Raw genomic sequence first — 21,533 nt, forward strand, 5'->3', positions numbered from 1 at the left:
CAACATAACTTAGTATATGATTTTAAAAATGATGGACCAAAACCAGAGAGCTAGGAATTATTAAATCATATAAATTTGAATGTAATATACTAATATATGAACATATTTATCAAGAATTACCAAAACCAGTATAATATACGTAAACCATAAATATTCTTGATTGTCTCTCTGATTCTGCGTCCCTGCATCTGCATTTTGTTATTCATAGCCAACAAAAATCAACTGTATTCACAAATATTTAATGTTGTGAACGGATAATCTTCTATTGTTATATTTAATTTTAAGCGACTGCAAAATTCCTTTTTTAGGAATATTGTATATGTTCAAAATCGATAATCCAAACATATTTTTTTGTCAAACTCGGATGGAAGTCGGTGCCTATTGTTTTAAAATTAACAAAATCGGAAAGAGGAAAATATTTGTGTCTAATCCCCCCTCGATCCTTGATACAAACATACACTATCCTAACAAAGTAGTGTGGGTCAAGTTTCCTTGTAAAGTTCTTGGAGTGTTCAAGAAAATTTTGTTGTTAAGAGAAGTGTTGACTAGAACAAAGTCAAAAATGGCTTCGGCCTATTGGTACGAAAGCTTGTACGTGATAGAAATCACAAGGAATCTGCAGATGCTCTTAGATCGCACAATTGTACAACTTTTCTGACCAAAAAATGCACACAGTGTGATTCCATGATGATAAAGTTTGAGAATTTTCTTGCTAATGGAATGACCTTTCTACCCAAAAAAGACAACAAATCGATATGGTCACAAAAGAGAAAGCTACATGTCTTATCAGAGATTTTTTTTCCATTTTGCATAAGGTTTTGGAAAACAAAATAGTCTTTGAACATAAATGTGTTGCTCCTTGAGCTGTTGAGAAGACCAAAATTCCCAAGACTGACTAAACATATAGACATATAGCAGTTAAAGCTGGAATATTCATTTCATCTGTATATGACATGTCAAACGTTGCAATATTCAAATTTTTTCAAGATAGAAAAAATACACACAAATGAAAATTTATAGAATACAATTGAAAACTATACAATAAAAATGGAGAATTATACAATACACCTGGAAAATCATACAATAAAAATGGAAAATTATTGAATACAAATAGAGAATTATATATTTCAAATGGAAATATATAGAATCAAATCTAAATTTATATAATAAAATGCAATATTTTACAATACAAATGGAAAATTATACAATTCAAATGGGTAATTATAGAATACAAAGGGAAAATTATACAATACCAATGGAAAAATAAAACAATATAAATGGAAAATTATAGAATACAAATTAAAATTATAGAATACAAATGGAAAAGTATACAATAAAAATGGGAAGTACACAATACAAATGGAAAAGTTCGAATATTGCAACTTTTGACATATCATACCTGTAGTGTTTAATATGTGTTTCGGAGGTGACAGGGGCTAGTTTCGTACAAAATGTAAATTTTCTCTAAAAAGTGAGGTATCCTTTGTTTGACGTGATATTTCAGATAGAAAAATGAATAGAATAATTATGGAAAAGATGTGAAGTGTAGCAGAGTGCTTTTTGAGAAAAATGATGTGCAACAGGTAGGTGTTACTATGATGCTTAGCATAAACAGAGCTGTAAATCCGGAACAAAGACATGCTACCAGTTGGAAATTCAGCTGGCAAGCAATAGGGTTTAGAAGACATCGGAAGCTGTCATTAATTGAAATAAAATCAAATTAGGTTCAATCTTGCAGTATGTTCGTTGCATTCGCGCGTTTTCTAACATTTCTCTACAAACTAGGTTTCCTTGGTCGGAACTGAAAGGTTTGTGGGGGTATAGATAATTCGATCGTCGTTCACCTTCAAAGTGCTAACGTTGGTTTTTCACAACGAACGGTGAAATAAATATAACTTTACATCAATAGGACATTGCAAGATTTTACATACATTTCAGGCCCATAAAAAGCTGTTTCAGTGTGTTTTTGTGTGTCTGTGTTTGTTGGGAAGGGGGGGGGGTCAAACGAACAACAATTCTTTGACAAGAAAAAATATTATTGAAAGAGGACAATCGTAAGTTAGGTTTGATTTCTATTGCATAGTATTAGTATATTCTTGTATTGGCAAAATTATAGGGATGAAAGGAGGGGACACGTTTAAGCAGATAAGTCTTCAATACAGAGGTGGATTTGACGGGTGGGGGGGGGATAAAATGTATAGTAAATAAATATAATAAAATAAAGCGGATATTTGCAGAAGTAAGTTCTGTACAAATATTGTGAGATGTATTGGAAGAAAAGGAACTATACAATGGGAATATAACTATACAAAGGGAAATTAAAAGACTTGGCTTTTTTCCTTTTTCTTTTTTTTTTCTTTTTTCTTTTTTCTTTTTTTTTTTTTTTTTTTTTTTTTTTTTTGAAAATTCAATGATGGTACAGAGGCACCAAAACAAAATAATATAATTTAGAGGAGGACAATTTGATTCTAAAGAGGGGGGATCTGGCATTTCTTTCGAGTCAAAATGTTTATTTTTCATGTCATTGAAGGACAAATTATTTATTTCCATTGTGATAAGGGACAGTTATTTTTAATTTCTAAATTAAATAATACAACAAATAAAAACATGGGTAGAAAAAATAAAGAAAAAATGAAAAAATTAGAGTGTGTGCAGGGGGGGGGGGGTGTTACCATCACTCAAAGTCAAATAATTTATTTTCTTCCTAGTGGAAAATAGATTTTTTTTTTTCAACATTTTCAAGGACAGATTTTTTTCTCTCCAAAATCTGCCAGCACCTATCAGAACCAAATAGTTTTCCCCTCAGGATTATGCATCACGAATTTAATCCTTTACTGTAGTTGTAATGTGCAAATTTACACTTTATAATCTTGCACATGAAGAAATGAATAGTTTAGCACTTTGTGTATGTGTTTGTGTTTCTATGTGGTTGTCAGTGAAATCAGCGCGGGACAGGGCTCAGGAACTTCATTGTAATGACATATAGTAAACTAGTCTTTTAAATGACTCCTAATCTACATGAAGCTGCCTTTGCATTTGTTAACTGGACTGAAGCTGGTTTTTGGTCAAAACTAATGCTATCATTCTCAGTACGTGGAACACTGTAATAAAATTGACAAAGAGTGAGCTGATGAAGTAGTTAGTTTCAGCTTTGTAAATATTAACGGTGATGTTGGGCGAGAAATTCTCGCTATTAGTCAAAAAGTGCCCCTAAGCGGAATCCGACATGGAGGCTAGATTATGCCTTCGGCTCAGGTGAGCTTTTCTGATCACTTTTTGTCCGGCGTCCGTCTGTCTGTAAACTTTTAACATTTTCGACTTCTCAAGAACCACTGCGCCAATTTCAACCAAACTTACCACAAAGTATCCTTGGGTGAAGGGAATCCAAGTTTGTTCAATTGAAGGGCCACGCCCTCTTTCAAGGGGAGATAATAAAGAATTCGTGAAAAATTAATAGCATCTTTTAAAAATCTTCTTCTCAAGAACCACAGGGTCAGGAAAGATGAAACTCATGTGGAAGAATCCTCAGGTAGTGTAGATTCAAGTTTGATCAAATCATGATCCCCGGGGGTAGGGCGGGACCATAATGGAGGATCAAAGTTTTCCATAGAAATATATAGGAAAAATCTTCAAAAATCTTCTTCTCAAGAACAGCAAAGCCATGATGCGTCATATTTATATGGAAGCATCCTCAGGTAATGTAGATTCAATTTTGATAAAATCCTGTCCCTGGGGGTAGGGCGGGGCCACAATGGTAGATTAAATTTTTATATAGAAATATATTGGAAAAATCTTTTAAAATCTTCTTCTCAGGAACAGCAAAGCCATGATTGGTCAGATTTATATGGAAGCATCCTCAGGTAGTGTAGATTCAAATTTATTCAAATCATGACCCCGGGGGGTAGGGTGCGGTCACAATTGAGAATTAAAGTTTTACATAGAAATATATAGGAAAAATTTAAAAATCTTCTTTTCAGGAACAGCAAAGCCCTGATTGATCATATCTATGTGGAAGCATCCTCAGGTAGTGTAGATTCGAATTCTATTTTGTTCAAATCATGATCCCATGGGGTAGGGCGGGGCCACAATTGAGGATCAAAGTCTTAAATAGAAATATATAGGAAAATATCTTCTTCTAAATCCCCTGGGGTAGGGCGGGACCAAAATTGAGGATCAAAGTCTTAAATAGAAATATATAGGAAAATTTTTTCTTCTTCTGAAGTAAAAATTTTCCTATGTATTTCTATTTAAGACTTTGATCCTCAATTGTGGCCCCGCCCTACCCCAGGGGATCATGATTTGAACAAAATAGAATTCGAATATACACTACCTGAGGAAAGCCATGATTAGTCATTTTGTTATTGAAGCATCCTTAGGTAGTTTAGATTCAAGTTTGTTCAAATGATGACCCCGGAGATAGGGTCGGGCCACAATGGGGGATCGAAAATTTTACATAGAAACATATAGGAAAATTTCTTCTTCTCAAGAACTGAAAATCATATTTAGCGATATTGATATGGACGCATCCTCAGGTAGTGTAGATTCAAGCTTGTTCAAATGATGACCCCTGGGATAGGGTGGAGCCACAATGGGGGATCAAATTTCTACAATGGAATAGATGGGATAATTTAAAAAAAAAACTTCTCAAGTACAACAGAGCCATTTGTTATATTGACATGGAAGCATCATCAGGTAGTTTAAAATTCAAGCCCCCCCCCCCCCGTAATCTTTTCAATACTGAACTGATTTGTACTTTTGCCTAGCCAATGTGCTCAGGTGAGCGATGTGGCCCATGTGCCTTTTGTTATGTTTATAGTATAGTAGATATATATTTTTTAACAATTAAGCTGGGGAGTGCCTATGTGTGGATGATGCCCAAATCTTTGAAAAGCAAACCACAATAGACCCCAATTCCTTTTTTGGCACACATGCATTGCAATATGTAGATTACATGCTATATGTTGACATATGTTTTAAGCTATGGTATAAAGTGCAATAAATTAGCCCCCCCCCCCCCCCCCCATAAAAACTGTCTCGACAATCTGTTTTCACTGACCTCATGTTTATGCCTACCCCCTTCAGCATATGTTTGACATTAAAATAAAATGTCCTCTACTACCTGATCAGACAGTCGTTTATTGGAGAATAATGTCCGAGGCATTTGTTTGATCTCAGTAATAACTGTGGTACATGTACACGTAACATTCTCTACAACAGGATAATAGATTTATTTCCTGTGGCAAAGGTGCTAATTTGTCATTTAGACTGTCAATATCTGTGTCCAGTTTTTTAAATTAAATTTTACACGTACGTTGTTAATCCAGCAACATATTCCAAAAGTGAAAATAACGCGTAAATTAATAATTTATATTATATATCAGGTATTCCTGGTGACAAAGGTCTGATTATTGGAATGTGGAACCCCGCTTCGGTATTCACAGTCACAGAAATACCTAAAAGTCCTGCGAAATATTACAACAACGCTTCGTTTCCACTAAGTTCTTCCGGAATAAAGATAAGCAGCATTTCCTCTGATTCGAAGAAAAATGTTGTATTTGCTAGCATCGAAGACTCCATTTATGTATTCCAAAATTTTTCCATCTGGCAGAATACATCAGTCATTTCACTGGCATTCAAAGGAAGGTCTCGATCACAAAGTCAAATAGCATTTGATTATATTTCAAATAATTTATATTGGTGTGATTCACTGATGAAATGGATCGCAATGAAACCAGCATACATGGACAATACAATGTTTAAAATCGTCGTATACAAAAATTTGAGGCTACCGCTCGGATTAGCTCTTGATCCTGAGGACGGGTAAAATAAATATTTATTATATTTTTAAAAACTTATATACTTTGTTAAGTAACTTATTTTATGTATATAATATCAGGTATATCATTAAGTTATATACAAATAATTCAATAAGACTTAAATAATATTAGGTTCTTGTTATAGCTTCATGAAAATAGATGTATTGTCCAATAGACAAGTAATACCAAGCGTGACTTTTCATACGCTTTAAAAGTGAGAGAAATTTCAATAACTGATATAATTATTCCATTTTATTTTCTTTCTATGCTTTATATGATCTTTATATTATGACACATATCTTCACATGCATTGAATATATCGGTACAGAATTATGTGCATAAACCACAGGCACTTGGGGTATGCCCCCCCCTTTCCATTTTTTGGGGGGTCTAGTCACCTTTTTCCTATTTTCATATTCTAATATGCACTATATATTATCAATAATGTAACTCTTTTTCTTTTGGCATAAACATGTGTAGCTACATTTTATATATATATATATATATATATATATATATATATATATATATATATATATATATATATATATATATATATATATATATATATATATATATATATATATATATATATGTACTCACATAGGCTGATGTTCTTTTCTGACGATGACTCAAATTCAAGAATTGAAAAGGCCTCTATGGATGGAACAAATAGATCTGTTATAGTGCACACTGGATTGACATGGGTATTAGCACTTTCTGTCGACCCTGCAAATAATGTACTTTACTGGGCAGATATAGGCAGAGACACATTTGAAGTAAGCAACTATGATGGATCAAATAGACGAGTTCTGAGACGCACTAATAACGTTGATGTTACAGGTCTACACTATGATCAGGTATCAAATAACCGTTAAGTGTTATTATAATAGTATAATCAATTACACAGAACTAATCAACATTTGTTTGGGCATATTATTCATTATGAGCGTTTTTGACTCTCTATCCAAAACCAACCTATTTTTACATCCTCAAAAATTTGAGATAAGATAAAAATCTTTACTCTTAATTAATGTGACACTTTTTAACGCTAATTTTTTTCTGGGTTTTGCATTACCAAACCTACTCCATTTGCTGTTTTGGAATTGAACAGTCCAGAATGGTATATTACATGTACACGAAATGAGCCAATAAACTATCTTTTTTTTATATTTTAATTATATAAAAATATCTTATGCTAAAATTACTTAAAGACGAATCTTTCTTTTTGTTTTTTAGTCGAAGTCATTTACTTCATTTTTTAGTTAAATTTTATGCAATTTAGTTTGATTTGTGAAGATATATAAAAATAATACATATGCATTTTTGCGTATCAGCTTTAAGAGCGGATTGGGATATTAGCTGGAATAGATAGGCAAATTATCATGTAACAAGAATGGTATAGAACTTTAAGATACATAAAGATTTGAATTCAAACCAGAGACTAAAGAAATGATTCTGTAGGACATGCAAATAACGTCAGAAAAATCATTTGATCTGTAAAAGATTTAAAACTTTTTAAATCGCTTTTTGTATTTGAACGCTCTTTTTGACATCCAATTCATCATACTGCCTTAAAAGAGAGCATTAGTTGTATTTTTTTTAATCTCACTGTACTGTATACTCTTAAGATTGTATTTTTAAATCTAATATCATCTGATTTTCAGCATTTCTATTTAGAATATTTTGCATGCTGTGAGTTTTGGATTCAAATCATTATTTGGTGTGGACACGATATCGGGGTCAGAACTTTACTATATACCTATAACTGAAGGCCAGCCGTTTACCGTTCACGTTTACAATGCAGAAGTCTCTAAAACATACAATGGTAAATCTATACTTATAAATTAATAAATTTTGCAAATAAACTCCTAAACGGGTGCATCAGAGTTCTTACTTACTCCTCTAACAATACACTATATACAAGATGATGTCCGTAAACTATATTTAGATTTCACTCGCATAGTAAGTGTCGTACATTAAATTAAAAGTCTACTTTTATTTTCTATAAACAGCCATGAAATAGCAAAAACGTGCGTACGGTGGCGTTTCCGGTTGGCGGATCTAAGTTACTGACATTTTGTAATGAAACTGACAACAGGCAATCGTTTATTTATTTCATAAAACGTCATCACTTTATTATTCAATCAAAACTTGATTTAAATGATACAAAAGAAATAAGTTGTGATAACCGATGAAAAAGGGAAATGTGCAAATTATTTTCGTTATTCGCCGATCTTAATATTGACGGAAGCTTCTAGAACATCAGATAGTATCGAGCCCGAAGTTAAAAAGAAAAACAAGGCGATTATAGCTGCATGAAAATAAGAAAAAGATTTTGTGTGAATGGTCATTGAAATAATGGTATATCATTGATAACACTATAAGTGGTGAATATATTTATATATCGAAAGACTATTACATATATGTAGTAGGTTTTTCTAATAAATTTATCGGTAAAATTTGTAACTTTATCGGTAAAATTTGTATTTTCCTTACTGAGAGCATCGTGGCAACGAACCCGAAATACAATTTGTACTTCGTAATAAACTTGCTTACATGAAAAGAGAAAATTAATGAATAAGGTATTGTTCAAATATAATTAAAGCTGTAAAATTTTGCGCTTTAATCAGTACATTTCAGTTTTTTTTTCTGAATACAGTCTTTTGTATCAAATACTCGGCCTATTCATAGGGTGTTAAGCAGCGATTTTTACACAGGTACTTGTGTCTTGGTATAAAAATATGTATGTACCGGGTACCTTATTGATATGTAAAAAAAGTAGAGTACATTTTTTACATATCAATAAGGTACATATATATTTATAAACCAAGACCCAAGTACCTGTGAATTTTTACCCCCCCCCCCCCCCACACACACACCAATCAATTTATCAGTAAAATGTGCATACATGTGTATTCGATCGTCATATCCTTGGCGGAAATGAAATAAGAGCATCTGAAGTACAATATCCATAACATTACATGTATATAACAGGTTTCACAATAAACGTCATTATAAGCTTATTATATGTACATGACTTCAATATAGACTGTAGCTCAACATATTTCATAATTCCCTCTATTTTTATTAAAAATCTAATTAGTTATTTTAAAAATCTTGTTTATAAAACGTGTTCTTTATCGAAATTTTTCTAAATTCACAAAGTTTCATAATCGTGTCGTTGAATACATTTTAACTATAAACTATTTTAACTATAAAAATATCATTAAAACAAATTTCTTAGTTTGAATTATTCAGTGTGTTTGTTATTCATTGTTATTTAGTTACCTTTTTTCAAATTTAAAAGTTACGTTAGGTTTCGATATAAATAACCCGGCGTCAGCACATTTAAGCAGAATCGTGTAGATTAGCAATGATATTACCCAAGCTGAACATTAAGCAATTAACTTCTCAAAGACGCCGAGAGGGCTTGGGATTCACCTACAAACACAGTCTATAGAATTAGTTAAGCAGCGTGCAGTCAAAACGTGGGTGTGAAATTTTGACGACCTCGAGATACCCGGAGTCGTCCGTGCGTGACGAGCGACCCTATCTGACAAACAATTAGGTTCAGTAGAGCAGAAAATTACCGATGTCGACATATGCCAGGTAAATTTTGCTCTTGGGACTGTGAATATACGTCGAGATAACCCGGGTTGTCGACATTACCGAGGTCGACATATCAGAGTTTTTGCAAATCATTTATATAGTAAATATTGCCGGGACCGCGGAAGGACGTCGACAAATCCCAGGTTGTCGACATATCCGATGTCGAGATACCGAAGGTAATTACCTGTATTCTAGAAAACAGACTTCCTCTTTTCTTCAAAAATTCTTTAAAAGGAATAAAATCTGTGCTGTTGATACCGAATTGTAAATTGAAATGTCGTATACAGTTTGACTAGCATCGTGCATTATCGATTTCTGCATAGCAGGTCAACGTTATTTAGACCGTAATAATTGATGGTCATCTGATGTAAGAAATCACGTGGTAAATTATAATATTGTAAGTTATAATGTGCGAAGAAGCAGTTATTTCCAGTGGCGGATCCAGAAGTTCATGTGGGGGAGGGGGTTGAGGCCCATAGGACCGAATGGGGAGGGCATGGGAGGGGGTGTCCGCCTCCCATAGGTAAGGGTTCGGGGGCCTCCCCCAGAAATTTTCTTTAAAAATGTCTCCAAATGGTGCATTTTCCAGCATTTTGGATTGTATAAGTTTTTGGTCATTTTTAGGTCACCTGAGTCACTCAGGTGACCTATTGCTATCCGTTTTTGTCTGTCGTCATGCGTCGTCCGTCGTGCGTTAACTTTTGAACATTTTCAACTTCTTCACTAGAACCGCTCATTGACAACCAATTTCAACTAATTTTGGCATATAGCATCTTTGGGTGAAGGGGAACAAAATTGTGAATTTCGTGGTCCCTGCCCCCCTGGGGCCCCAGGGATGGGGCTAAAACCACCAAAATTGATGGAATCTTTAAATATCTTCTTTACTCCTGGACATCAAACAGTCAAACTGTTGGCATGATTGTAATAACTATTGGACCCTCTACTGAAATTGTGAAATTCATGGCCCCAGGGTCAGGGATTCTGGTGCTAGGGCGGGGCTATATAGATCATATAGTGAAAGTACATTATTTCTTTGAAAATCTTCTTCTCTTCTCCTGGGTATTATTTAAACAAACTAAGTGCATGGTTATGACAAGCAATGATGCCTTTTCCAAAATTGTGAAATTAATGGCCCCTTGGTCAGGGGTTCTGGTGTTAGGACGGGGCTCTATTGATTATATAGTAAAAATGCATAATTCTTTGAAAATCTCTTCTCTGCTCCTGGGTATTATTTAAACAAACTAAGTGCATGGTTATGATGCTTTTTCCAAAATTGTGAAATTCATGGCCCCAGGGATGGGGATGGGGAGGCTCTATTGATTATTTAGTGAAAAAGCATTAATTCTTTGAAAAATTTCTTCTCTGCTCCTGGTTATAAATCATGGCCTCTAAGTCAGATGGTGTATTAGGGTGGGACTCCATTGATAATAAAGCGAGAATGCATTAATTCTGTTAAATAACCATGTCTGCTCATTAGTGTTGAGCAAATAAACAAAGTGCTTAGTTATGATGAACAATTGTACTTCTTACAAAAATTTCTAAAACTTGTAGTCTCCAAGGTTTGGTTTTTCTCGGGTCTCGGGGGGGGGGGGGCTATATTTATTAATAAAGTGAAAATGTGTTACTTCTTTGAAAATCTTTAACTAAGTGCTTAGTTACATGTATGATGATGAGGGTACCTCTACCAAATTTATGAATTTCATGACCCTGGGACATTGGTTTTAGTGTTAGGATAGGGGTGTAAATCTGTAGTGGAAATGCATTATTTCTTTGAAAATCTTCTCTGCTCCTTGGCATATCGACGGCAAACAGAATTAAAGTTTTAATAAGCAAGGATATTTTTACCAGATTTTTGAACATCAGGATCATTTGGTCAAGTGTTCTGGTCTTAGTCAGGGCTCTATTAATTTGTATTCAACTGAGAGAAGTTATTCCCCTTTGCCATTCACTTTTGATAATTAATCACTGTAAATAATGTATTTGAAAGTTAATAGAATGAGAGAATTATGCAAAAAAAATTATTGAATAATACAAAAAGTACTTTCATAGTTTTAATGACCAGGTAGACTTGTAAATAATAAATAAATAAAAATGAGACAAAAATAACTTATTAAATGTTCTTCAAAGACCAAGAGAGGCCAATGTCAGGGGTCACAATGTGGGGTTAAAAGTAGTACAGAGGAACTAATAGTTTGTTAATAATCTGCATGGTTATAGTGATAAATGGGGTATAAATTAGAAATTAATGTATGAGTTGTTACTGAATACTATTAATACTAATTATTTCATTGATTCTGATCATCCTATTTCTCTTGCTTTTTGGCAACAAAGCTTCATCTGTCAGTTTATTATACCCCCGCTCCGAAGGAGAGGGGGGTATACTGTTTTACCCTTGTGTGTCTGTCTGCCTACCTGTCCGTGTGTCTGTGTGTCCGTATGTCTGTGTGACAGTGTTTCCGCGTTTCTGTGTGTCTGTTTGTCCGTGTGTCTATCCGTAACAAATTTTCGCCGCAGTTTTCTCAGCAACTACTCATCACAGATGCTTAAAATTTTAGCGCAATCTTTGTTTAGGCATGCCATATGGTTGGATTCATTTTTGTTTAAATCCAATGTCAACTTCCTGTTAATCCATGCATCTGTCCGTACCATTCATAACAAATTTTGGTCGCATTTTGTTCAGCAACTAATCAGCGCAGATGTTTGAAATTTTAGCACAATCTTTGTTTATGCATGCCATGTTTATTGATTCATTTTTGTTCGAATCTGATGTCAACTTCCTGTTTATCCGTGCGACTGTCCGTACCAAATTTCCGTCGCATATTTCTCAGCAACTACTCAGCGAAGATGCTTGAAATTTTAGCATAATCTTTGTTTAGGAATGCCAAAGTTGGGATTTTTTTTTAATATGAATTAGATATCAACTTCCTGTTTATCGGTGCGGGTATCCATAACACATTTTTCGTCGCAGTTTTCTCAGCAACTACTCATCAGAGATGCTTGAAATTTTAGCATACTCTTTGTTTAGGCATGCCATGTGGTGGGATTCATTTTTGTTTAAATCTGATGTCAACTTCCTGTTTATCCTTGCGTCAGTCCGTACCAAATTCCGTCACAGTTTTCTTAGCAACTACTCAGTGAAGATGCTTGAGATTTTAGCACAATCTTTGTTTAGGCATGCAAAATGGTGGAATTCATTTTTGTATGAATTCGATGTCAACATGAGAGGGTAATCGTATATTCACATCAAAGCAGGGGTATTATTAGTGAGCATTCGCTCACAGACTTCTTGTTTTATACTCTGTGGATCCTCTAAGTTGTTGTATTATACTCAGGTGACCGTTAAGGCCCTTGGGCCTCTTGTTTTCTAGTTGTTTACAAGACCGACCTACCCAATTATCAAGAATTTGAACAAAAATTTAAAACTTTGGGATTATTTTTAACTTCCATGTATGCATGAAAAATGAGACTTCTCTATAAAAAATTAAATTCAAAATCTGATAAAATTAGAAATATCGCCATTCGATGTATAATAATTATCTAATTCTTTATTTTAAAATGCACGTCCAATGGAGTTCTGACTACCAAAATACGACTGATGTGCAATTTCCCAACATTTCGAAAATTTGGATTCTGTGTAGAAACCTAATTACTCATTTTAACTACTTGACTATACTGTTCATATAATTTTATTTGCGATATAAAGAAATAAAGATATTTCTTATTGAAGAATAAATATAAATTATTTGGGAAATTGTTTGAATTATTGCCTATTCATTTGGGGGGGGGGGGGAGGGATTATAATTTCTAACATAAATGCACTCTTTAATTCTTTCTTTTTTACCCACTTACCAGCCAAATGTTTGAAAAAAAAGTCTTGGAAAACAATCAATAAAAAAGTGGCCAATTCTTGTATTGACAGGGCCTCTACTTTATACATATCAGTTTTACCACAATTCATTATACAAAGTTGTAACCGTTATTTGGGTTTTACTAAACATCATTCAACTGTAATTTAAAATAATAATAATAAATGCAGATCTTTTGCTTTTTGAAATTGCTTTGAAACTCCCATCTAGAAAAGAAACACTTTCAATGTTTTTTTTTTTTTTGTTTTTTTTTTTTTGTTTTTTTTGTTTTTTTTTTTTTGTTTTTTTTTTTGTTTGTTTGTTTGTTTGTTTGTTTGTTTTTTTTTTTGTTTTTTTTTTTGTACAGGTGACAACCTAAACAACTAGTATACGTCCCTGATGTATTGATTTTTTTTTTCTAACAATCACAGTTTATTCACGTACATTTCAATAAAGTAACATTCAATTATCGAAGAAAGAAGAAAATTATCGAAGCGCGAAGCGGATTATGAAACAGAGTATACTGACCCAAACCAGGTTATACTCGAATAATTTGGCCAAGAATTAGAGTCATTCCTTATAATTTAATTTTAAAATCATTAAATAACTATGGGTTTAAAATTTCGTTACTTTTTATCAGTTCAAATTTGCAGCTCAATAATACAACCGTAGTTACGGAAGTAACGGAAGTGATGGGAATCGAGGGGAGGTAAAAACTGATACATAAGCCTAGCAGCCATGTTGGTTGTTTACATGTGGTAAGATCGAATTATTGTTTGAAATTAAAGGTACATTTATTAAATCTGGAATTTTCCATGAATCCCGAGGACTGGAAATGAGAGGATTGTATGGATACAGGTGATTCAGCTGGTTGTCGGGGGGGTTGGGGGGGCTGGGGGGGGGGAGTGTCCCCATACCAAACCAGGTTATACAGAAATAATTTGTGTTCCTTTTTGGATATTAACCAATCAGAGGCTAGAATACAAACAAAATTAAATTATTAGTGTATGACCTAGGGTCATCACTAGCTGCACGGACTATCATGATCTCTGTACTGTTGATTACCTGTGAAGTGTGTGCGCTCAAGCGGAAAGGGATTTCTGGCTGTATATTTCATCTCTTCGTGTAAAACTTGGGGTCTGGATAGAGTATCAGTGTTTATTTCCCGAACCCTTCCCCCCAAACACCCCGGAATCCGCCACTGATTCTCTTTTAAATCATGAGCGCATGATTGTCAATTAATGCCCTGATCACACGGAGAGTTTATTCGAATTAAACGTACGTTACTGCGAATTAAACTCTCCGTGTGAACAGGGCATTATAATGCAAATATACAATTACTGTTAAACGGAGAACAGTAGACAAATTCAGCTAAACTTCGAAATCTCGAACACGGATATCTCGAATACCCTGGATATGTCGAAGTAAGGCCGCGGTCCCGACGAAATTTGCTTCTCTATGTCGAACACGGTTATGTCGAATACCCCGGTTATCTCGAAGTAAAATTGTGTACCCATTTATTAAAATCACATGCGTTATCTCGAAGTCAGGATAATTTTCCGCTCTGATGATCAAGTCCGTTAGGTTAACTGACCGCTCTATTGACAACAGCCACCTGTCTGTCACGCACGGGTTACCTGAGTTCCTGTGATCAACAGATAATACCGCGATAATTATACGAGGTGAATGTGTATGGCTTACCTTGATTTTAATTATGCAAGCCAAAGATTGTTTGTATTAGTCTTATGCATAAGCGTGGATGACACGTTAATTGTTTCGTGGCTGGGGTACTTTTATCTTGATAATCGCTATTTAATGCTATGTGTAATATGTGCGCTTGCATAGTTTATGCATATGAAAGCGAAAATTATAAACATAAAAGTGAAACAAAATTCTATAATTTAATGCAATTAAAATTTATTTTTCCTACATGTGTATATGAGCGCGCTGAATTTACAACCGTCAGTACACACCATCATGTGAGCGTGTGTCGCAGTGAAAACTTCTGCTATATAGTGCCTTGTGATTCAGTGTTCTTCTGTAGTTAAACAAAAGTGCGTGTTTCTTCTTTTGCATTAGATTTTATAATCGTAAAACATTTTATTTAAATGATTATACATGTATGAACATGTTTTTCCAATAAAATAAATTGAACATTTCGTTTGCGTTAATCTGCCAGCGACCGGTTTTAAATTTACAATGCATGGACGATATCCGGTTATGTATACATGGGAAACGATGCTAGCGGTTGACTTGCCGGGTACGTGGAAGGATTATACGTCTGTGCATATTATACAACATTTTTATTTTGTTAATTATAAAGAGGATGTAAAAATCTTTTTAATGCTAATTACATGTATATTAAAGAAAACGTATACAGAATTTCAAACAAGAAGGAATTTGACATGTTTCCACTATTAAGTGCATGTTCGCTGCACTAAGTTTATTTGAAGTTCATTAGAATTATAACCCTCGATATGTCGAACCCCCGGATATCTCGAAGTTCATCAACGGTCCCGTCAACTTCGAGATAACGAAGTTTAACTGTATGCGCTGACTACGTATAAAGTCAGTGAAAAAGTGGGCGTCCTCATGATCGCACGGAGATTCAAAAAATTGTGATGACCCCCGCCTTTGAAAACAGCTTCGCTCTAAATATATACTTTTATTTAATGTAATTTCGTTGTAGATAAGATGTTGACCATTCCCGCAATTAAAAGAAAAATGCTTGTTTTGAAAGTTTATTTTGTCGCAATTTTCGCATGTCCTTAAGTGTAGTCATCCTTTCATCATTGTGCAAAATCAAGTCTTTTTGTCTGTGAGTTTTGTACAAGGATGTCAAGTTAACAATACGTTTCAGTATTATGCATTTCACTCCAATGAATCCTATCCATCTAAAAAATATTGTATGACAAAACTATTTTATATTATTCAGGGTATTATTGGTATTATGCGTTTCTTTTTTTAACAGTATATTAGATCTTAAGATCTTGATATGCAATCTTATCAGTCTGTGTTGATAGTGTCATTCTGTTTGTCAGTGTGTTTTTGTTTAACAGGAGACAGAATCTCAAAACGTCTGCGATAAAATCTTCCATGCCATTGTGTACCACGGTACAAAATTGTTGTGATATTCTCATAATTTTTCGCCTTTGTAATCATTTAAAAGTCTGAGGAGGCTTCATTCCTAATTCTACATTCTGTTCTCCAGCGCGCTGTAGGGTCATCAGAGGTATCTATTTCCTTCCGCTGCATTACCACTATTTAATTTTGAATGGTTGGGAAACTACTGTAAATTACGCAAGTGCATTGACATTCTCAAAATGATGACATAATAGACTATGACTTCAAATCACATACACACATACACCCCCCCCCCCAATATATATATATATATATATATATATATATATATATATATATATATATATATATATATATATATATATATATATATATATATATATATATATATATATATATATATATATAAAGCACTAAAAACCAACAACACTGTATATCCTAAGTGTCGGATCTACTAAGTAGATACAAGGATGGAAAGAGTAAGGGCCACTTAGGGCCTTTTTTGGCCCTGTAAATTTCTGAAAATTAAAACTGCGTAGTTTTAGTCGACAAGGCAATAAATATCACTTGAACACTTGGTGACTGAATTCCTACTAAACATGACGTAATTTTCTTGATAGTCAATGCATTATGATGTCATGAATTGCGTCATTATTCACATATCCCGAATATCATCTGTTATCTGCAAAATTCAAGAACATTGCAATTTCACACAACCTGTTTTCGAGTACCTGGACTCTTTAGAGGAAATTTTTATATACAAACATTAAGCGCCAAGTCCCTACTTAATATTGATGTTGAGAAAGGGACATAGTGTGTTAATGGATAAATTGGTTTATCTACAGGGCCATTTTATGCTTAAAGTGAACCTAGCTCTTTATATAAAGCACTAAAAATGACCAACGACACGAACAATAATAATTGTCAAATTTTCGGGTTCACCAGAGTACACCCGATAGACCAGACGCAATTCATAGCGCTCCGGATTTCTTTTTTCACAACTGTTTATAAACTCCAAATTAAACATGTAACATTGTAAATATTTAGTGTTTGGTAGTTTAGTACTAGTGCTAGTTGTTTTTGCTTCTCTATTTCCTTTGTTGTTATGACTTCTTAACTTTTTTTTCTTTGTCCTGAGGAAGGGACAGGTCGTCCTGCATTTGGTTCCTCAGTTAGATCTACTATAAATTTATTAAATTATTAAATTTGTTAAAATCATATTTTTCGACATTTAAATCAATCATTTATTTCAATCATTGACAAATATCAAATGGAATTCCTAATTTTACACTTACAAAAGCCTTCACACAATTTTACTTCCAATATAAGAATACCAACGCTAAACCTTTCGTGGGAGTAGGATGATGCATATTTAAAATACACCAGATTTATTTATGTTATCGAATATTCGAATATATTCGAATACTTTCATTGAATATTCGAATATGAATTTTTGACAAAATTGACATCCCTAGTAAATAATTTAGATTAATATATATTTTGTTGCTTAGATCCATGTACTACACACAGCTGTCAACATATGTGTGTTAACACACCTTCAGGAGCCACCTGCCTCTGTGCTGAGGGTTATCAACTCTCCTCAGATGCAATGACATGCACAGGTAGGCGGTATATTCACACCTAAATTTCTTATGTTTTCTACATCCCTTTACATATAGATGTTAAATTTCTTATGTTTTTCTAACATTGCCCATTGTTTTTCATGATATTCCGTGCCACTGCCCGTTAAAACTTGAAAATAACTTTTTGCCCATAATGAAAAAAGTGAAGACAACGAACAGTGATCGATCTCAAAAACCACCGTATGCCGATGAAGTGATTCCAATTTAGACCTTTACTCGACACGTAGGGCCATTGAGGGTTCCTTATCGTGCCAAGGCCTACATGTACCATGTCACGCGGGACCTCTGATTTTAAGGTCTCATCTGAAAAAAACCCCAGTGACTTAGACTTCTAGTGCCGGGCGCTTGGGGAAAGAATAGTCACTTCCTATGTTCACGTCTTAGGTTTGACACAGCGCGGCGAACAAGAAGCAAACCAGGGGCTCCCGATCACCCAAAATTGGGATAAAAACAAAGGCCTAACAATTGGTATGAATCATGTCAGCCAAAAAGGTAATGTTTAATTTGCTAAAAACGTCATTACAAAGACCATAGAATTTATGAAATGCTGACTTTAAAGGAGGTTGTTGAAATCCCTGTAACATCAACGAATCTGTCATTAGCCTGCCCCGGTATAAAAAAAAAAGATTGTACTCAGAGCGTGCTCTTGAATATCGAATTGGTTGGGAGATGCAAACACCATATGCAAGTGAATATTACTACATTAAAAAAAAAGGAAAGTTGACGATGGAAAAACTGAAGTCATCTCGTTTGACTTACAATTTAGTTGTAAGTTTGCCCTTATCGTTTGTACTCATAAATGTGAATATCCTTTCAAATGCACAAGTATTAGAACGGTTAAAGTTGTATAAGCTCAGTTCATAAACGAACGAACCAAAAAAGTAAAAGCACATAAAGTTTACGTTTAAACAACCTTTAACCCTATGTCTACTGTCTTTCTGCAATAATAACACCTTCCAATGACAACAGAGACACAAAAGAAAATGTTGACACCAATCATTGTTGAGTATAAAAAAATTTATGAAGGAAACGTTCCAGTGATCAGTTTAAGAAGCTGACAACTTGCTTATAAATTAATACAAATATTTTTTTTCTTTATTTTTTTTTACCAAAACACAAATAAAAAACAGACCGTTCAAGATTCTACGAGAAGGGCTTCATTTTTAGCAATGCAACAGTGTTTTTCATGATTGACGTCCACTCTGTTAACGGACGACAAAGCGAAATGAAGCATTTAAAAAGTCCTTCCGCAAATATCGAAACTTTTGCTGTGGACACGAACTCACATATTATCTACTTTGTGGACAGCAGTAATAATACATTAAAGGAGTTCAACATCATTACAGAAAAAACAAGGATTTTAGCGTCTGTTTTAAATGCTAGAGGTAAGAATATTCAAAACATTAATTTATAAACTTACATTATGAGAGCAAATTTCACTAATGCAACATTAGTTTTTCATTCATGTCATCAATTATTTGACTTTTGAAAAGGTTTAAGAATATACGATTGTTTTAACAAATTTCTTTTACAACACCCAAAAACTCATCCAAAACAGTGTTTCGAATTAAAACTTGATAATCAAATTTTATTTTCTCTAGACCTGATTTTTGACTGGAATGCGAATCTTCTCGGATGGATAGACCTTTCCCAATCAAACATACAAGTCTTTTCTTTAAATTCTTGGACAATATCAACCATTTACTCAGAACTTGAGCAACCAGTATCTCTTACTGTCGACGCTCACAATGGGTTCGTCTTAGTATTATCACGTACTTAAGATATGCTTATCAAAGTTTGGGAAAAAAATAGTTCGATCTTTAAGTTTGTAGTTTAAGAATTTACATACATTTTAGCTACCTATTTTGGATATCGGGGACATCGGCAAAGTCAATTTTGAGAGGAAACTGGAATAGAAATGATTATAGTATTATAGTGTCATCTGCCAGCCTAGACAACCCAGGTTCACTTTATTATGATGTTACAAGCCATAGGTAAAGTTACTAATAGCAAAATTAAGATATAATCAATTTGTAATGGAAAAAAGCGAGGGGAAACAAGCGTTACTACTTTTAATTAAACGGATTAGACAGGCTTTTGAAAGTATGATGAAGCCGTCAAAACGCTAAATAATATTTAACCTCCACAAAATCTTATATACTGTTCTCCTGAGGTTTCGTGATTTCAAAATATGATAACATCTAAAATCTTTATCTTTTTCTATAAAAATCAAAAATAATGGAAACAAAGGTTTATAGTCCAACACACTTCACGGCTATGATAATCTACCATATTGTAAGCTATTCATCCTAATATGTTTCTGAAATTCAATCATCTAAGACTTTATTTTAACGAAAACTTTGCAAATAATATTATTTCCGAGAATGATATTTTTTCTCAAAATGCAGAGAACATTTTCCACCATTAAATACTGTAAAATGTCCTTTTTCCGGATTTCTTGGATTGTCAAGTATCTTAAAAAAGTATGCTGTGAAAAATTTCCACTGGAATTTTGAGACTGCTTATATAGCGTAAATTAATCCCTCGTAAAAAAAGTACCATTACAGTATATCAACTCACAATTTTAGAAATCAGGTGTTTCTTTGTCCTTTATTTTAGATAAAAACAATTTAGATGAGGAATATTTGCTTTTTTACCCCTGTTTTAAACTTTAAGGATCTACTGGCTTGATAACTCATTGATTAAAAGTTCAATGGTCAATGGAACTGACATCAAAACTTACAACATAATCACATTTGGAGCAACATGGGCATTTGCTTATAAGGTAAATTTCAACTGTACCTTCTACGTCTTTTTACGTCTGATGGGTTCTTATAAAGCCATGGTTTTTAAATGTATGTCGCCAAAATGCATGGTATCATTCAGAAGATTTTTTTTAAAAATCATTAAGATTAAGAGAAATGGGCTCTTAGGGTTTCATAAGGTACATATACACCCTTTCATGCATTCCGTTTTGAAATATACATGTACATGCTGTGTGGATTTTGAGAAAATGTTTAGTATTGTAATTAATAGCATTAGATTTTCTGTTTACTGATGCACCTTGTAGTTTTGAATAGTTAGATGGCTAGATTTAGAATTGATAATGTTGTGAATTATTTTTGCTTCAATATATGAAAACGTTGAACATTTGGGTTTGTTGGATATTTTTTACATCGCAGTGGCTTAGGATTAATATGCAATTGATCTCTACTCGTTATCTCCACATTCTTCATCAAGGCATTACAACGAGATAACTTCAATTCAAACCAGATACACCACTTTGAAAGATATTAAACAATACAAAAACGATTGTTATTGTACGAGTTATTCTTCATACATGTATTATTTATGTAGTAGTTGACAGAGTTTTGAAATTACCTTTTTTCATTTAAATGTTTACTGTTTCGAACAACTATTCACGTATAAATTCTCTTAAATCAATTTATCTACAGGCTTTGTGAATTAAGCATGTAACAAAAATACATTTCATACTACTGTTTTAAAAATAAAGGTAATGATTCATGTATAAA

The 21,533-nt window shown here is 33.6% G+C and overlaps 1 protein-coding gene across 1 annotated transcript in view; it reads left to right on the plus strand.

The window, feature by feature from the left end:
- LOC133192443 (low-density lipoprotein receptor-related protein 4-like) overlaps positions 1-21,533 on the plus strand; it is a 31,861-nt gene that overhangs the window by 1,502 nt on the left and 8,826 nt on the right. The window contains exons 2-9 of the mRNA XM_061328450.1: positions 5,382-5,820; positions 6,424-6,676; positions 7,497-7,644; positions 17,869-17,979; positions 19,131-19,385; positions 19,602-19,752; positions 19,857-19,994; positions 20,677-20,785. Coding sequence (XP_061184434.1) covers positions 5,382-5,820; positions 6,424-6,676; positions 7,497-7,644; positions 17,869-17,979; positions 19,131-19,385; positions 19,602-19,752; positions 19,857-19,994; positions 20,677-20,785 — 1,604 coding nt within the window. The remainder of the gene's footprint in view (positions 1-5,381; positions 5,821-6,423; positions 6,677-7,496; positions 7,645-17,868; positions 17,980-19,130; positions 19,386-19,601; positions 19,753-19,856; positions 19,995-20,676; positions 20,786-21,533) is intronic.

This window comes from Saccostrea echinata, unplaced genomic scaffold, assembly GCF_033153115.1.
Source record: "Saccostrea echinata isolate AGI-Se365-2 ecotype Australia unplaced genomic scaffold, CSIRO_AGI_Sech_v1 ptg000025l, whole genome shotgun sequence".
Classification (NCBI taxonomy): Eukaryota; Metazoa; Mollusca; class Bivalvia; order Ostreida; family Ostreidae; genus Saccostrea; species Saccostrea echinata.